General features: G+C 52.6%; 7 protein-coding genes across 7 annotated transcripts; 6 read left to right on the top strand and 1 right to left on the bottom strand.

Moving 5' to 3' along the window:
• Window positions 1–65: 65 nt before the first annotated feature.
• Window positions 66–2,027, top strand: AKAW2_70915A (SAP domain protein; the record flags this gene model as incomplete). The annotated part of the gene is made up of 1 exon (XM_041683549.1): window positions 66–2,027. One exon carries the CDS (start codon window positions 66–68, stop codon window positions 2,025–2,027), a length of 1,962 nt encoding a protein of 653 aa, XP_041547799.1.
• Window positions 2,028–3,166: 1,139 nt separating this feature from the next.
• Window positions 3,167–5,113, top strand: AKAW2_70914A (uncharacterized protein; the record flags this gene model as incomplete). Its single annotated transcript, XM_041683548.1, has 6 exons — window positions 3,167–3,209; window positions 3,291–3,441; window positions 3,519–3,816; window positions 3,872–3,997; window positions 4,045–4,194; window positions 4,250–5,113. 6 exons carry the CDS (start codon window positions 3,167–3,169, stop codon window positions 5,111–5,113), a joined length of 1,632 nt encoding a protein of 543 aa, XP_041547798.1.
• Window positions 5,114–5,865: 752 nt separating this feature from the next.
• On the bottom strand, window positions 5,866–7,260 carry AKAW2_70913S (COP9 signalosome complex subunit 6; the record flags this gene model as incomplete). The annotated part of the gene is made up of 3 exons (XM_041683547.1): window positions 5,866–6,278; window positions 6,347–6,817; window positions 6,882–7,260. The coding sequence occupies 3 exons, from the start codon at window positions 7,258–7,260 to the stop codon at window positions 5,866–5,868; spliced, it is 1,263 nt and encodes a 420-aa protein (XP_041547797.1).
• A 125-nt stretch (window positions 7,261–7,385) lies between these two features.
• Window positions 7,386–9,335, top strand: AKAW2_70912A (uncharacterized protein; the record flags this gene model as incomplete). Its single annotated transcript, XM_041683546.1, has 1 exon — window positions 7,386–9,335. The coding sequence occupies one exon, from the start codon at window positions 7,386–7,388 to the stop codon at window positions 9,333–9,335; it is 1,950 nt and encodes a 649-aa protein (XP_041547796.1).
• Window positions 9,336–9,763: 428 nt separating this feature from the next.
• On the top strand, window positions 9,764–10,815 carry AKAW2_70911A (DNA-directed RNA polymerase III subunit C31; the record flags this gene model as incomplete). Its single annotated transcript, XM_041683545.1, has 3 exons — window positions 9,764–9,871; window positions 10,088–10,334; window positions 10,415–10,815. 3 exons carry the CDS (start codon window positions 9,764–9,766, stop codon window positions 10,813–10,815), a joined length of 756 nt encoding a protein of 251 aa, XP_041547795.1.
• Window positions 10,816–11,294: 479 nt separating this feature from the next.
• tah18 (NAPDH-dependent diflavin reductase) lies at window positions 11,295–13,430 on the top strand (the record flags this gene model as incomplete). The annotated part of the gene is made up of 4 exons (XM_041683543.1): window positions 11,295–11,450; window positions 11,524–11,699; window positions 11,761–11,859; window positions 11,915–13,430. 4 exons carry the CDS (start codon window positions 11,295–11,297, stop codon window positions 13,428–13,430), a joined length of 1,947 nt encoding a protein of 648 aa, XP_041547794.1.
• A 480-nt stretch (window positions 13,431–13,910) lies between these two features.
• AKAW2_70909A (electron transfer flavoprotein subunit beta/FixA family protein) lies at window positions 13,911–14,960 on the top strand (the record flags this gene model as incomplete). Its single annotated transcript, XM_041683542.1, has 3 exons — window positions 13,911–13,961; window positions 14,150–14,810; window positions 14,878–14,960. 3 exons carry the CDS (start codon window positions 13,911–13,913, stop codon window positions 14,958–14,960), a joined length of 795 nt encoding a protein of 264 aa, XP_041547793.1.
• Between the last annotated feature and the right edge of the window lie 1,663 nt (window positions 14,961–16,623).

Here is a 16,623-nt window from a genome sequence, read left to right as displayed (position 1 = left end):
GAAATTCCTCATCGCCGATACACTCTACATGCTCGAGTCTACCACGCTGTGCGCTTTCCGCTACAATGACCGACTATTCGAAATGGAAGGTGACCGATCTTAAAGCCGAGCTGAAGCGGCGCGGCATTGCGCAGACCGGTCTCCGCGTGAAACAACAGATTATTGACCGATTGGTGGAGGAAGACGGCCGCGATGAAAAGGATGCTGTCACGAATGGAGAGCCGGCCGCCGAAGAGGATGTTGCGCCGCAGGAAGCGCAGCCCGTCGACGCGAAGCAGCCAGAACCAGAGCCAGAGCCAGCCGCGGATGCGCCAACTCAACCCGAGGCTACTGAGACCGAAGTGAAAGATAAACAGATTGAGGAGCCACCACAGGAGCAGGAACAACCACAAGCACAAACAGAGGAACAGGGTGACGCGGTTCCTGAGTCGAAGCCTGAGCCGGTGACCGACGAAGCTCCCGCCGGAAGACCTGCTGAGCAAGAACAGCAACAAGAACAGCCAGAGCAACCTGCCCAAGAATCACCGAAACCTGAGGAACCAGCTCAACCCGTCGATTCCACTACTATCGACCAACCCGCCGATACTTCCGTCCCGCAAGACCAGACCGAGAATGACACCGCTGCAGCACCGGTAGAGCAGGCTCCTGGAGAAGCAGCACCGGAACAGTCTGAGGATATGCAGCCAAAACCTACAGAACCAGCTGCATCTGGCGAGACCGCTGTGCCGCCCGCTGCAGTCCCCTCGGAAATGAACACCGGCTTGTCAACACCCCTGCCTACAGAAGAAGTGCTAGAGGACAGGCGCAAGAGGAAGCGTCGCAGCCAGAGTCCTGTGCCAACACCGGAAGCCCTCGCAAGTAAAAAGGCCAAAGCCCTAGACGAGACACCCCGAGTCGTATTGCCGGAAGACCAGGTTTCCGTGGACAAAGAACGTGAGGCACGGGAGGACGGAGCTCCCGGTCCGCAAGAAACCCCTGAAGAACGCGCGGGGCGCGAGACCGCGCCGGAGGAGGCCCCGCCTGTGCAAGATGAAACATCCAAGAAAGGCGCGCCCCTGAAACATGACGTTCGCTTCAAGGGGCTTTTTGCTGCCAAGGAGACGGAGCAGACTCGCCCCGTCTCCCCTCCACCGGCGGATGCGGTGATGGAAGATGCCGACGTCGAGCCTGCCGTGCATGCTGCTACAGCAGCTCTCTATGTCGGCGGATTGATGCGTCCTCTTCAGCCGGTCGCGCTCAAGAACCACCTGGTCAGTCTCGCGTCCCCTCCGGATGCCTCACCCAATCCGGATGTGGTCGTAGACTTTTACCTGGACCCCATCAAGACACATTGCTTTGCTAGTTTCACGTCGGTCTCGGCAGCGTCTCGAGTCCGCACCGCCCTCCATGGTACGGTATGGCCCAACGAACGCAACCGCAAGACTCTATTCGTGGACTTTATTCCGGAAGACAAGTTGTCACTGTGGATTGAGAAGGAAGAAGGATCGCGACAGCGCGGTGGCCCTCCCGCGCGCTGGGAAGTGCGGTATGAGCCAACCGACGATGGCGTAGAGGCTGTTCTCGAGGAGGTTGATCCCCGAAGCGCTTCATCTCAACATACGCGTGCGCCTGACGCCTCAGGCTTTTCTCGTCCGCCGCCTACCGGGCCCCGGGCCGAGATGGGCGCTCCTCGACGTCCCAGTGGCTCAGTCACGGCAGATTCGAGTTCACGACCTGGTCAAGGATTCAAGCCGCTGGATGAACTTTTCATGTCTACTACTACGAAGCCCAAGCTCTACTACCTCCCGGTCCCTCGGGAGGTGGCCGACCGGCGTTTGGATCGGTTCGACGATTTGCTACGAAAGGGCGAGTTTCCCCGACGCGGAGGAGACGAGCGCCGTCGCATCACCTTCGAGGATGAAGATTTCTTCGTTGATAATGGACCCGACTTTGGTGGTGGGCGCAACCGACGAGGCCGGGGCCGCGGTGGTCGCGGACGCGGAGGGTTCGGAGATTCGTGGAGAGATGACCGACGCAGTCGGTATTGAAATGAACAGATATACCCCTGATGATATACTATGGAGCTGCCATGGTTTGGGATTAGGTGCTTTGAGTAATTGCAATTTCGTGTACAGTAGGCGAATGCCAAGTTGGCGCGGGGGACAAGAAAAATATGATCTACGGACAAGAAGTGAATTGATTTGAGCCAAGATGGCGAGGTGTATACTAGGTTGGGTAAGTGTCTCCGGGAGATGAATCAACGAATACCATCAGAATTTATTTCTATTTTTGATTTATTTTTACTCGGGAGAGTCTCTGTTGGCGTGGATATGTTTGAGGTGGATAACTTGGAACATCAAAATCATGCAGTCAGAATGGCTCAATAATAAGTAAGTACTCACTTGCTTTAAAATTGCGGTGGCGCAGCGACCCTCCGCCATTGCACTGCGCGGCAGATGCAGCGAGGGTAATTTGATTGGCACAGGAACAGTGCTCCGTAGGAAGAAGAATCCATCGTAAGAACTGCATCTGACTTAAGAATAAATAAATGTGGCTGCCTTGCCGGTTCGGTCTCATGTTCATGTTCCTCCTCCTCCTACCAAGACTTTTACTCAGGTTTGACTCCACGATCTATTGTTTTGGATAACAAAGGACCAAGAAACCCAACCGGTCCTTCCCACAGTTACACCTTATATGATTATTTGTTGTTCCTAATTCCGACTTTCCAAGCCTGACGTGCAACGACGACGTACCTCCCGACGTGCTCCACTTCATTAGCCCAACTGCACTAAATAGTCTCCGTCATTCCAACTGACTCTCTCAATCCGCCAGTCGCTTGCAAATCCCGCCTGGTTGTTCTTCCTGCCAGCGCATCCTCACCAGGGCAATCGGTCCGTATTGAACCTCGCAGGATCAACTTTCGCCAGTGACCCGACCGGCCTCCCGAGTAAACGAGGCACAACAACGTGACAAAAGCTTAAACTTGGGTGGCTCCCAGGGGTTCATGGGGGGCCAAGCCCGGCTGTGCGGATAAGATATCTTAAGAAAAGCGACGGGCTGGCGTCCATCACGACGATCCTCTTTCTTCTCCCTCTTCTCGCTTTCGCAACCCGTCTCTTTTCCTTCCTTTCCTTGCACCCCCTCAAAGGCTGTTCATCCTTGCAGTCTCCTCTCCTTTCCTGCAAGAATGGGCTGGCCAGTGTGCAATTCGACCGTGGAAGATGAAACCAGTAGGCAGCCCCCTCTGCGCTTTGTTAGAATGCGACCTGGGTGGTTATCGAATTGAAATGGGCTGACGCGGTTTTTGACAGTCACGGAGGTTGACCTCTGGGATGGCGGAATCACCTTCCACCAACTCTGCCTGATCGTGGGCGGGGCTTTTGGTCTCGTGTCTATAGTTGTTTCCTTCTACCTGATCGGAATGCACGCTACACACTACAGCAAAAAGATAGAACAACGACAGTATGACTCCCCTCGTTCTGTGGTCAGATATTGGCACTTGGTTTTGTTCATGGCTAACGTCCTCCTCTTTTCACTAGTATCATTCGAATTCTGCTCATGGTCCCTGTTTACTCCGTCGTCGCATGGCTCGGTACCTACTTCTACAAGAACGATGTCTACTACGATTTGATCGGCAACTGTTACGAGGCGTTTGCGATTTCGGCTTTCTTTTCTCTTATGTGCGCTTATATCGCGCCCGACTTGCATAGCCAGAAAGAATACTTTCGTGGAGTCGAACCCAAACAGTGGGTCTGGCCGATCCCGTGGCTTCAGAAGTGTACGGGTGGACAGAAGGGCATTTGGAGGGTACCGCGCAGTGGTTTGACATGGTTCAACGTGAGTGCGACAGGCCAGGTTGTGCGCGATTGCAGCTATGCTAACGCGGCGCTAGGTTATTTGGGTGGGCGTTTTCCAATACTGCCTCCTCCGAGTCCTGATGACTATCGTCGCAGTCGTCACGCAAAAGTTCAACCTCTACTGCGAGGAATCCCTCAACCCCGCGTTCTCGCATATTTGGGTATGTGCTGTGTGTCTCTTATATTGGATTCTGCTAACATGCGATAGGTACTCCTCATTGAATGTATTGCAGTCTCCATCGCCATGTACTGCTTGATCCAGTTCTACATTCAGATCAAGGATGACATCGGCCAGTATCAGCCATTTCTGAAGATTTTGTCGATCAAGTTGGTCATTTTCCTGTCCTTCTGGCAATCGGTATGTGCAGCATCTTGCCCCTCATCTCTACCCCCGGTCGTCTAACCCATTCTAGACTTTGATCTCCTTCCTCACCTCGGCCGGAGCCATCAAAACCACCTCTAAAATACAGAGCCCCGATCTCAAGGTCGGACTGCCGAACCTACTCATCAACATTGAGATGGCATTCTTTGCCGTTCTCCACCTATGGGCATTCTCCTGGAAACCGTACTCGCTCAAGAACCAGCCATCCGAAATCACCGACTTCTACGGCAACGGCAAAGCCAGCTATGAAGGCGGTCCCTTCGGCGTGAAAGGTGTGCTTGACGCCTTGAACCCGATGGACCTTATCAGAGCGATTGGACGCAGTTTCCGCTGGCTCTTCGTCGGCCGGAAGAGACGCACGATGGATCCCAGCTACCACCAGACCGCAAATGACGCCTTCAACATGAACGCCACCGAGAGCGGAATTGATTCTCACGGCACTGAGTACGGCGGCGCAGGTGCAATGATGGCCGGTGGGCGCTACAGTCCCCCCGGCGAAGAAGGACAGGTCCTCCTGTCGCACGCTCAGCCAAGCCCCGGTGGTGGTCTCGTGCCTCCGCTCGAGGACGAAGCGGACCCCAACCGCTTCTACAACCATAACCGACTCAGCGCAACCTCCCTCCTGGAGCCAACAGCCACGCATACCGCTCGGCCGTACTCTCCCTACGAGGAGGACGCATACAACCCCTACCTCGTGAACTCTCACCTGGAACAAGACCACTACCACGAGCCCGTCCACCCCAATCCACCCTACCCAGACCATCCCTCCGACCTCAACAACCCCTACCACACCACCACGACTCTTCAAGAACAGCCTCCCATCCCTCTCCCAGAATCCTACCAACCCCCTCCCCCGCACTACGACAGTGACCACCAACAACAACAACGAAGGTAAAGCGACGAGATTTGATTTCGACGAGCAACAAAAGAAACTCCGGTACCCCCGGAGTATGATGACCCTTTTAAGTCTTCATGCATGTTCTACATTCTTGCGCGTTCCTCATCATCATCCCCACTAGGTAGAGTTGAGAGCGCCACGGCTAGCTAAGTAGCTTAGCCGTGTTTATCTTTGTCTCTTGGCGTTGGCTTATTTTTATATCTTGTCTGTTCCGTGCATCTGTCGTATAATACCCTCTGAATTTCTGGGCTGCCTTCTTGTTCTTGATTGTTTGATTTTATCTAGCTATATGATATCACGGTATGAAGATTGAGGTTTTCTGATGAACCCGGATTTCACTAACTTACCTGGGAATCTTTTTCTTTTTTTTGGGTTAAGGTTGGTTGGTTGTATATGACATTACTCGGCCTCCTTTCTTTTCTTTTTACTGTCTTCATGCTTCATATTACTTATATATACTATCTTGCTGTTCCTTTGTGCGGAGATAGAGATTACTTAGATTAGATTAGATACTTTCGTTGTACAATATTATTTTTACTTCCCATATACTACTATAGACAGTTATACATTCGTGACCGTGACTGCATTGTGGGAATTGTATATATCAGCAGTGGAACAAACCTACGTCGCAAAAACATTGTTGATGTTGATGGAAGTCAATCAGGGTATGATCATGCATTCATTTCGTTAAGACTACTACTACTGCTAGTATCAGCTACATCGACTAAATCTATCCTACCGATATCTCCCTACCCATGGCTCACGCCATCCCCTGTCGAGAACGGCTCAGCGAACCGATTCTGCCACGATAATTGTTGTGTTTTCCGGGACATCGCCGTCCGTCTCACGCTGTTCATCAGGGCGGTTCGTTTCCCGAGCTCGCGCATCGCGCTGATGCTCTGGCCGAGTTGTCCTAGTAGAGAGACGAGGTGGACGTCGTTGCTCTGGGCGATGGCTTCGGCTGTGAAGGCGCTTTGTTCGTCTGGGGTGAGGAGGGAGAGGTGTGAGAGGAGGGCGTTGATGTTGCGGAGGATGGGGTGGGAGAGGGTGGCTGTTGAGTTGGGAGTGTCTGCGGATATGCTGGCGACGTAGGATTTGATGAGGGAGATGCGGGATTCGAGGGTCTTGATGGCGTTGAGGCGGGTGGTGAGGCTGGCGATTACTGTGGGGTTAGGTTGGTTAGTGATGAGTTGGGTTCGGGTTTGGGATGGTGGGTGGGATGGCTCTTACGTTCTTCTTCCTCCGGGGAGAGCACGTCTGACTGGTCCTTGGTGGGTTCTTTGCCGGCTGCTTGTTTTGTGAGAGAGGAGGTGGCCGGTGTGTCTACGGCGGCGTTTCTGGCTGTTCGTGCTACGGTGTCGATGCCTATCATCTCGGCTTCGCCCGTTTCGACGGAGTAGGGCAGTTCGCGGAATCGGATCGTTAGAGATTGTTCTTCTCCATCAACCTGCATCGTCTTGCTGTTCTCTGTCGCATTTTCGCCCTCGTATACGCTTTCGTAGATTGTCACAGGGAGCTTGCCACCGTTGGAGGATGCGTCGTGTACCAGGGATGGGTGGAATGCGAGGAATACGGCGGACTCGTTGTGGTTGTGGAGGATCTGGCGATGGATTGGGAGGTGCGCGGTGTTGGGGCCGGACGGAGGAGCAGTTGACCACCAGCCGACCAGGTCAAGCGCAGGGGCTTTGTGTACATCTTTGACTTGGAGGGGGTCAGCGAGTTTCAGATACATCTAGATGGTTCAGATAAGGTGGAGGGGACTTACATTGCTTGACTCTCTCCACGAACCAGTCTTGGGGAATCTGGAGTTCGCCATTTGCATTCTCGTTTACGATACATTCAAAGACGTGTTCCAGGGTAATCTCGCGTCCGTTCTGCTGGCCTAGAAGCGCTCCCACTATAGGTCCTTGCTGAGAGCGGGCGGCATGGCGGGTGATGTGGTCTGAGATAGTCAGGAGGATCAGAGGGTGGAGATGGATATGGAGGCCGGAGTCGGAGTTCTTAGGCGATAGGAGGGATTCTGGCTGATCAGACATGATGACCGGTATATCCTTGAAGGAGGAGATGGTATACCGAGTCGAAATGGTAGGAGGAAGCTGTGATGGTCTGGAACTTATCGTCGGGGAGACTGACGGAGATGTCATGGGTGTTTGTCCCGTTTGCAACCAGCTTTCCCCGCCGCCGGGGATAAGAAAGCCGTTCCTGACTTGCCTTTCTCATCTCTCACTTCCCCACGGATCGCATCACCGTAGATCTGTTTGGAATCAATATGGCCGTTCCATCTACTTACGATGAGGTCCGACAGCACCTGGAACAGGTGCAGCGCGAGCCCTCCACTCGTCTGGACACGTCTCTTCTTGAGAAGTTGAAGCTCGAGCTTACGGAGAACGTCGATCGCAGAGTCCCCGCCACCATTATGATCCAGATATCGCAGCTGCTCCCCGTCCTGCAGGAGGACCCGACTCCTCTTACCGCTCTTGGTGTCAAGGCTACGACGTACCTCAGCTTCGCCGACCTTCACTCCGTCGATCCTCCGATCAATTTCATTGCCGGTTTCAAAGCGCCATCGGAACCTATCAACTTGTTGGCTTTGTCGTTGCTGCGCAAGGCAGGACACGCCGCTAGTGACGCCGCCATCGTTGCCGGCGATCCGGAACTCGTTTCGTCTTTGGTGGAGCTGTGGCTGTCGACCTCTTCTACGGCCGTAGCACAAGCGGCGTTTGACACAATCTGGGAGCTCTTGGAGGTCGATTCGGCCAGTCCGCTCGAGAATACTGGACATGAGGGTGAGGAGACCACCGGTGGACAAGGGCTCGTTTGGAGACGAATCTTTGCGGATAAGGATGTTTACGGGTTGCTATTTTCCCTCTGCAGTCTCACGGACAATGGACCAGCAAGTCTGTCCAAGCGCGACAAGACTGTAGCTCAGGGACGGTTGATGGGTCTACTTGTGAAGGCGGGCCGTCTGCATTGGGACATCATCTCAAAGCCACAAGTGCCAGAAGTTGAGAGGAAATACCAGAGCAATGGTCTTCTCCATTTCGCTGCCTGCCATATGGTCGACAAGGATGATGTGCTCATGCATATGACTTTAATCAACTTCTTCCATGATCTTCTGGAGATCGATGCCCCTGGTCTCATCGCGCGGACCATTGTGCAGTCAGCATCCACCTTCTCCTCTCCCGCCCTGGATTTTCTTATTTCGCATAACATTCATTCTACGTTGTTGGAGTATTACTTGGATGAGTCAAAGCTCGACGCGGTAGACCTGGCTTACCTGTGCGGTCCTATCATGACTTACGTTGCGCAGTATGCCGAGCTGTACCCCAATCACTTCCTGCAAAACCCGCAGTATCTACTGGACCGGATACTGTCTCGCATTTCTGCCTCAGTGGCGGTTTCGACCTCCCAGTGGGCGCATGGGCCAGTCCCTAGCGGGCAATTGAACGTACTTTCCTGTCTGCCCCGCGTTTTGCTCGTGGAAGCCAGCAAGCAAGGACTGAACCCTGTTCTGGCCTTGCCCACCAGTCCTCCAAACAAGGAGGCTCTGGACGTGCTGGCCAAGATCCTCCACGGCCCAGTGAAGCAGGACCTTACGGACTCGATGGAGTTGAATGCATCTGGCCAGATGCCGACAGATTGGCACAAAGAGGCCGCGGCCGCACGCGCGCTGTACTTCATGTACACTAATCAGCATACCAACTTTTGGACGGATGTAGTTGCGACGGCCGATATTCTTGCAATGAAGGATATTTCATTGGCGTCAATATCCCTCATGAGATCCCTCATCACTGCTAATTGGCAGATCTTAACGGGTGAAGTCACCTCGTCTGTTCCTGGGACTTCCCGATACCAGCTTCCCACCGAACAAGATTTGGAGAGTTTGTCTCCGGCTACACAGGGAGTTTTGCCGTCATCGGGTGCTTGGGCAGCTCTGACGCCACCGGCCCTGACTGTCCTCCTGCCATATCTGTTCAAGCCTCCTCGGTCATATGCCGAATTTGTCGGCGGCGGAGCAGGTGATTCCCAGCATGCGGTATGGAAAGTGGCAACTGCGAAGCACGAGGTCTTGGTGGCGCTGTATGATTGTCTCAAAGAAAATGGGGGACAAATGGAAGGGTTCGAGGACATCATGCGTACTCTCCGGCAACGGGTGAACGAGGGGCCGTGGGGGCCTGTATCCCAGACTGCGAACCAGGTTGCAACCGTTGGCCTGTAAGGCTGGTGCTGCGGAGATGCCCATATCACTGGACGATTTACGATTATGCCATTAGATACCTGTACTATTTCCTAATTTTCCATTCAGCAATAGCAATGAATCCTACCTCAATAATATTTCCTACACAGTCCTAACTACTACAGTACACCTTATAGATACTACACTCTGATTGGCCCATCCAGCCACCCCAGGGTTCCCGCCCCGGTACCCTAATTACCCAATTCGCGCAGATCTCCGCAGGCGGTGAGCCACATCCAAGCTCGGCCGGAACTTTTTTCTCAGCCATTGGATCATGGCGCAGTAAAACGCCCGCCAGCGCTTCGGCCTTTTCCTCCCTGGACGTTGAACAACCTGGGCCCCCAACGGAGCCATCTCCAACCGATTGAGGAAAAGGGGCATATTACCAGTGAATAATCTTATTGCCCGACATGTCCCGATTCGGCGCAAAGAAAGGCAGAAAGCTCCCCGGAGCCGAATTCACCTGGGAGGCAGATCCCAGCGGAGAAAATGATACGGCGCCGACGCCTTTGTTCCCTGTATGTTTTGGGTTGATGTGATATGATATATTTGCTTCTTTGTTTCGTTGCTTTGTCACACACGGGTGATTTGTTGCGTTTACCGATGTCGTTCACATTCACCCTGCTGCTGCTGCTGCTGCTGCTGTTGTTATTGTCATAGCAGTCTGGCTTGCTGTTGCTTTTCGTCAATCAAGGAATGAGGGAGAGGCTCTAATAATGTCATTGTACAAACAGAAATACACGGTCCCTCGCGCCAGACCGCTCTTCTCGCAGGAACAATTGCAGGTGGACTTCTATCGCACTCTCCGGGAACGGTTCCACGATGGCCCCTATTACTCGATTCTGGAGGGGGCGGGGTCGACGATGAAGAAGGATAGTGCGGCGCGGGCGAACTTCGATCCCTTCCATGGCATGCCGAGTTATTCGGGCAAGTATCAGAAGAAGAAGAGGGCGTTGCCGAGGTTACAGGGGAGGCAGTATGGTGAGTTTAATCATTCTGTTTCTGATGTTATGTGAGGAAGTTGGGAGAGGGACATGGTGCTAATGGGACTTTGGCGGTAGTTATGAAGTTCTTCCCCCGCGAATTGTGGCAGACGATTCAGCCGACGTTCAAGCCCGATGCCGCGATGGATGGGTATGTGCCGCAGGTGGCGCGGGCTGGGGCGAAGCGGGGATTTGAGGACGATGATGAAGAGGAGGATGAGGATGCGGCGAAGCGAGCGAAGGCTGGTGGTGAGGAGGGTGAGGGGGCTGAGGATGATGATGATGGGGATGGGGATATTCTGGATCCGGAGGAGGAGCAGGAAGGCGAGGAGGAGATTGAAGATGATGACTTTGAGGATGACGATGATGAGATGGGCGGGGATTATAACGCTGAGCAGTACTTTGATGGTGGTGATGATGAGTATGGGGATGATGGGTTTGGAGATGGTGGTGGTGGCGGCGAGGAGGATACTTATTAGATCGAGCTGGATTCTTGAGATACCCTTTGTTCAAAACTATTATTCTTTGTCGGTTGATCTTATCAATCTAGCGGTTACTTTGGTTTATTCCTATGGTTGATTGGGTATATTCATTCATTCCATTGCCGGAGTATTTCACATTCCGAATGTCTCTTCGATTTGTACCGGTACAGCATCACAGTGACCAATACTTCTCTCCTCATAACTATATCCATACACCATATCCCATCCCCAACACCAAGCAATGCATAAATATCCCATCTATCTACCTCCCATATATGCTGCCAACCCTCTCCGATCCTCGGGATGACGTCATCCCGCTATCTCGCGCCAACTGGACGATCGGATAGAACCCCTCAAGCCAAAACGAGGGGAAGGAAAAAAAAGAAGACCCGCGATAAGCCACAAGTGACAGATAGCCAACCCCCCATCACCACACCACGATATCAGGGAGATACAGGGCGCAGTACCTAGGTACAATGAACGGCAGCCAATCACTCCCACCGCGGCGCTCAGCTCTCGTCCTGTATGGCTCTGAAACGGGCAATTCGCAGGAAGTCGCCGAGGAGCTGGGGGCGTTGGCGGAGAGATTGCATTTCCGGACCCATGTGGGGGAGATGAATGTGTATAGGCCGGTGAGTTTTACCCTTTCAATTGTGTGCTATGTTGATATTATGACCCATGCTGACGAGACTATGCTGTGTGTAGGAGGTATTGAAATCGCATACGCTCGTTATATTCGTTGTCGCGACAACAGGACAGGGAGACTTCCCGGCCAATGCAAGGTCATTTTGGCGGTCGTTGTTGCTGAAGAGGCTTCCGGGGGACTTTTTGGATGGGGTTCGGTTTGCGTCGTTTGGATTGGGGGATAGTTCTTATCCGAAGTGGGTTATATTCTATCTTATACATGAGGACATGGTGATGGCTGACTGGCTGGCTTGATAGGTTCAATTGGGCGGCACGCAAACTACACAAGAGGCTGTTACAGCTCGGTGCGAATGAAATATATGATGCTGGGGAGGCGGATCAGCAGCATCCGGAGGGGTGGGTTTAGCTATTCCTCTCTGTTCGGTGGGTGTCTTCTAACTGTGTTGTATAGGCTCGAAGGGACGTTCATTCCGTGGTTGACTGGTCTTCGTACACATTTGCTCGAGACCTATCCCCTGCCTGATGGCCTGGAGCCGATACCGGATGATGCCCAATTGCCGCCGAAATGGATTCTGAAGCTCCAGGAGGGAGGTGCTTCGACAGCACAGGAAGGACATGCAGTTCCCGGCACACATGAGAATCTACCCGCCCCCGATGATAACCCGAAGTTGACTCGATTGGATTATGATCTGCGACCTCTGCCTGATACTTTGACGGCGACGCTTAGGGAGAATAAGCGATTGACTCCGCAGAAGCATTGGCAGGATGTGCGCCATGTATCCCTTACTGTGCCTGAACATACGTCCTACGTCCCTGGGGATATGCTATGCATTACCCCCAAGAACTTCTCCACCGACGTGAATGCTCTAATCCAGATGATGGGTTGGGAAGAACAAGCTGATCAGCTCATCAGCCTGGTTCCTAATAGCCATATTCCTGCTGATGATCTCCCTTTGCCGCCTATTCGGGGTCTCGACTCCTACCCCCAATTGACGCTAAGGGCGCTGCTTACAGACTACCTCGATATTCAGGCTATCCCGCGCCGGTCCTTCTTTGCGGAGATTGCGCACTACACGAGCGACGAGATGCACAAGGAGCGTCTACTAGAGTTCACCTATACTAGTCCCGAGTATCTTGACGAGCTGTGGGATTACACTACTCGTCCGAGACGGAGTATCCTGGAAGTCTTGCACGAGTTTGACTCGGTCAAAGTTCCATGGCAGCATGCTCTCTCGGTATTTCCTGTTCTCAAGGGGAGACAATTCAGCATCGCTAGTGGCGGCGAGCTGAAGAGGAGTCCTGAAGGCGGCACCAAGTTTGAACTGATGATTGCCATTGTGAAGTACCAGACCGTCATCAAAAAGATCAGACAGGGTGTATGTACACGTTATATATCTGCGCTTCGACCTGGGAGCACTCTCAAGGTGCAGCTGCAACGCGGTGGACTCAATTCCTCCGTCAACCAGCTCGTTGGCCCAACCGTCCTAGTCGGTCCCGGCACCGGTCTGGCCCCACTGCGATCTATGCTGTGGGAAAAAGCAGCGATTATCAAGGCATACCAGGAGGAAAACCCCGGGGTTGAGCTTAGCATCGGACCCACGCTTCTCCTCTACGGCGGTCGCAATCGAGAGGCAGACTTCTTCTTCGAAGACGAATGGCAGCAGCTCGGTCAGTTGACCAAGTTGAATGTGCTCACGGCATTCTCCCGGGACCAAAAACAAAAAGTCTACGTGCAAGATGTAATCCGCCAGAACTATGCACTGCTATTCAAGCTGCTGCATGACATGGCAGGATCGGTGTATATCTGCGGCTCCTCTGGACAGATGCCCAAGGCAGTAAGGGAGGCGCTGACGGAAGCATTCCAGCACGGCGCAGAGGTGGAAACCGATCGATTCAACGAACAAGGGGCCGAGCAGTATCTGCTTGGCATGGAGAAGACGGGACGGTATAAGCAGGAAACTTGGTGATCCGCCTCAAGAGGTACTGTCACATGTGAAGCGGTTATCCCATCAACACCTATAGAGAGAGCGATGGCATGTCTGCCAGATCCGACACCATGCGGATAGAGTAAAACAAGCACAATATACCCACATATTCCAATAGAATCAACACCTACCCTATGAGGTCATTTGAATACATTTTACCCCGCTAAACTTGTCAACTTGTTGTACAAAGTCCCATAATAGACAAGGCTAACCTCGGCTGGCGGCGGAAGAGCAACAAGCGTGGTTAGAATCTCGGCCCGCCTCGGGGGACTCTCCGCCCAGGTCACCTGTTTTCTGCCGCGGATGGAGCAGCAGCTGCTCCGACGGATCGGTGTCTCTCTACTCTTCCCTCAAAACGGCTTCTTGCTCGCTTTAAGAGTCGACGCCCCTCACGCTGCTGTCCCTCCCCTCCATTGCCCCTTTACTTCCTCCGAAGTCCCTTTACCACATATTATTGTCATAATGAGCGGCTTGCGAATTCTTGTCCCCGTCAAGCGGGTTATTGACTATGCGGTGAGTTTTGGTTTTTGTCGCCTCGTGCTTCTCCTGCTCCGTTCTCGGTGAAGAGTCACATCTCCGAGCGAAAGTTGCCCGCACGCGCAGTCTGCAATTGTGCTCCGGCAACACCAACACCTACACTCACCATACTACCACGACACTACGGCACGATATAGCATGCTGAACATCACTGATAATGTTAGGTCAAACCCCGCGTCAACAAGGCCAACACCGGCGTCGAAACCGCCGGTGTCAAGCACTCCCTGAACCCGTTCGATGAACTGTCCGTTGAAGAAGCCATCCGCCTGCGCGAACGCGGCACCAAGAACCAGAGCCCCATGAAGGTCGAAAACATCCTCGCCCTCTCCGCTGGCGGAGCCAAGTGCGCCGATACCCTCCGCACCGCTATGGCCATGGGTGCCGACCGCGCATTCCACGTCGATGTCGGCGACAGCCCCGATGGTGGTCCCGAGCCCTTGACGATCGCCAAGATGCTGCAGGGTGTGGTCAAGTCTGAGAATATTAACCTGGTGCTGCTGGGTAAGCAGGCGATCGATGGCGACCAGGGCCAGACCGGTCAGATGCTGGCGGGTCTGTTGGGGTGGCCGCAGGCGACGCAGGCCAGCAAGGTCGATATCAAGGATGCGGATGGTACGGTGGAGGTGACGCATGAGGTGGATGGTGGTGTTGAGACGCTGCGGGCTAAGTTGCCCATGGTTATCACTACGGATTTGCGGTTGAATGAGCCCCGCTATGCTACGCTGCCGAACATTATGAAGGCTAAGAAGAAGCCTTTGGAGAAGAAGACATTGGCGGATTTCGGTGTTGAGGATAAGAAGCGTTTGAAGACTCTGAAGGTTACTGGTGAGTTTAGTCCCTGCCCTGTCATGTGCACCCCGGCGCTGTTGCATATACTAACTAACCGTTCCAGAACCCCCCGCTCGCCAGGGCGGTGGCAAGGTCGAGGATGTTGACGGCTTGATCGGCAAGCTGAAGGAGATGGGTGCTCTGTAGAGGTGGATTAGGACATATGATTGGATACAACAATAGGTATACCTTTGTGTGTGTGTGTATGTTTACGACTAGACCCGTGTCCAGTGTCAGCTGAACCGGCTGGACCTTATTTCTCATTCTACTTTATCTCCCGCGGATCATATCCCTGCCGTGTTGTCTAGCTCCTGTGGATATACTATTTACTTATGCTTAACTCTATCTGTGGCTGGCTATACCTGCTACAGTGGGTCGACCGCACGAATCACTCATCGGGACAGGAGCAATTGCCTGATAGAGTAGGAGAGTAGTTCACACGAACTATCCAGCTGTCTACTTCCGTAGCTAGCTGAACTCGGAAGTTCATCGGCAACTACTACGTAGTGACCTGACAAGCAAAATCTCAATATGACACATGTCTAATAACTAGTTATTCCCCCTGTCACGCTGACATATACCCACTGCACATGCACTAATACCAGCTAGTCGATTATAATCCGTCCGGGGATCCCGTTCCGCTAGATAGACTAGATGGCAGCCAGTAGTCCAGTAGTCCAGCGTGGGACCCAGGCACCGGGAACCAGCCGGTTCATCGAATCGGATCGAGATGAGGGTAAGATAGATGTTTACTAGCTTGGTCTGTACGGAGTGCTTAGGAGGTGTGATGGTAATTGCATGCACTAGGATGGGTACTAGTTTGATATCAGGGTTGGGCTAGGCTGGATGGAGATGTTTTGTTGGATGTATATCATTTGTATAAAGATACTATCTACTATCTACCGTGGATAGTAGATGGTGGGTAGAAGGGATAGGAATGGGGTGGAATGTATTGCTAATAGGAACTAGTACTAGTGAGTGGGATTGAGATATACAAATTCTCAGGTTGAATATATTTGATTACATTCTAGACTACATAGTAGTAATACTCGTCAACATGAACTCTAGATATAGTATTGATGTAGTAGAGTTAACCTTCAACACCCAACTGCATACATTCCACGAGGCCAGACAAGCAGGCACACAGACACACAGACTGCCAGAGTGATGAACGACACTCCTGTTCGCATTTCAACTATGTACTTACTGTTACATGATCCTCCGATCGATCTATCCCACCCGCCCCCTCTGTCCACTTTGTACCTACAGTAAAGTTGGATACATCATATCAGGCACGGTTGATAGTTGCGAACACAACGAACACGAACACTAACTCGAACAGAACCCAAACTCAAAAACTCAATTCATCTACGGAAGCACGTATGTATCCATCCATTTGTTTATCTAACTTTCTGATCCTTAGCTTAGCGGTCTACAGAGTAGCTACAGTAGGTATGGACATGACTCGCTGCCTTTCGGCTATTGATCCACTAGGGTGGTATGACAGGACCCGGCTATCTACTATCTGTCATTGTAAATGGTTTGTTGGGGATGGTGTACATAGTACGCTAGTTGGTTAGTTAGTTAGTTAGTTAGTTAGTTTAATGAAGTGTTACGATCGTCGAATTGACTGGCTGACCGACCGGATGATTAGTTAGGGTGAGGGTGAGGGTGAGGGTGATGTTTCGGCCGAAGTTGCCTCGTCTCGTCTCGTCTCGTCTAAGAATAGCCTGTTCTACAGAGTACAGTAGAGTAGACAGGGATCCATCTGTGGTTCAGCTGGACTACTGAGTAGACTGGAGTGTTTCGC

This window comes from Aspergillus luchuensis, chromosome 7 (genome assembly GCF_016861625.1).
Source record: "Aspergillus luchuensis IFO 4308 DNA, chromosome 7, nearly complete sequence".
In the NCBI taxonomy this organism is placed as follows: Eukaryota; Fungi; Ascomycota; class Eurotiomycetes; order Eurotiales; family Aspergillaceae; genus Aspergillus; species Aspergillus luchuensis.
This window is presented reverse-complemented; position numbering and strand designations above follow the sequence as displayed.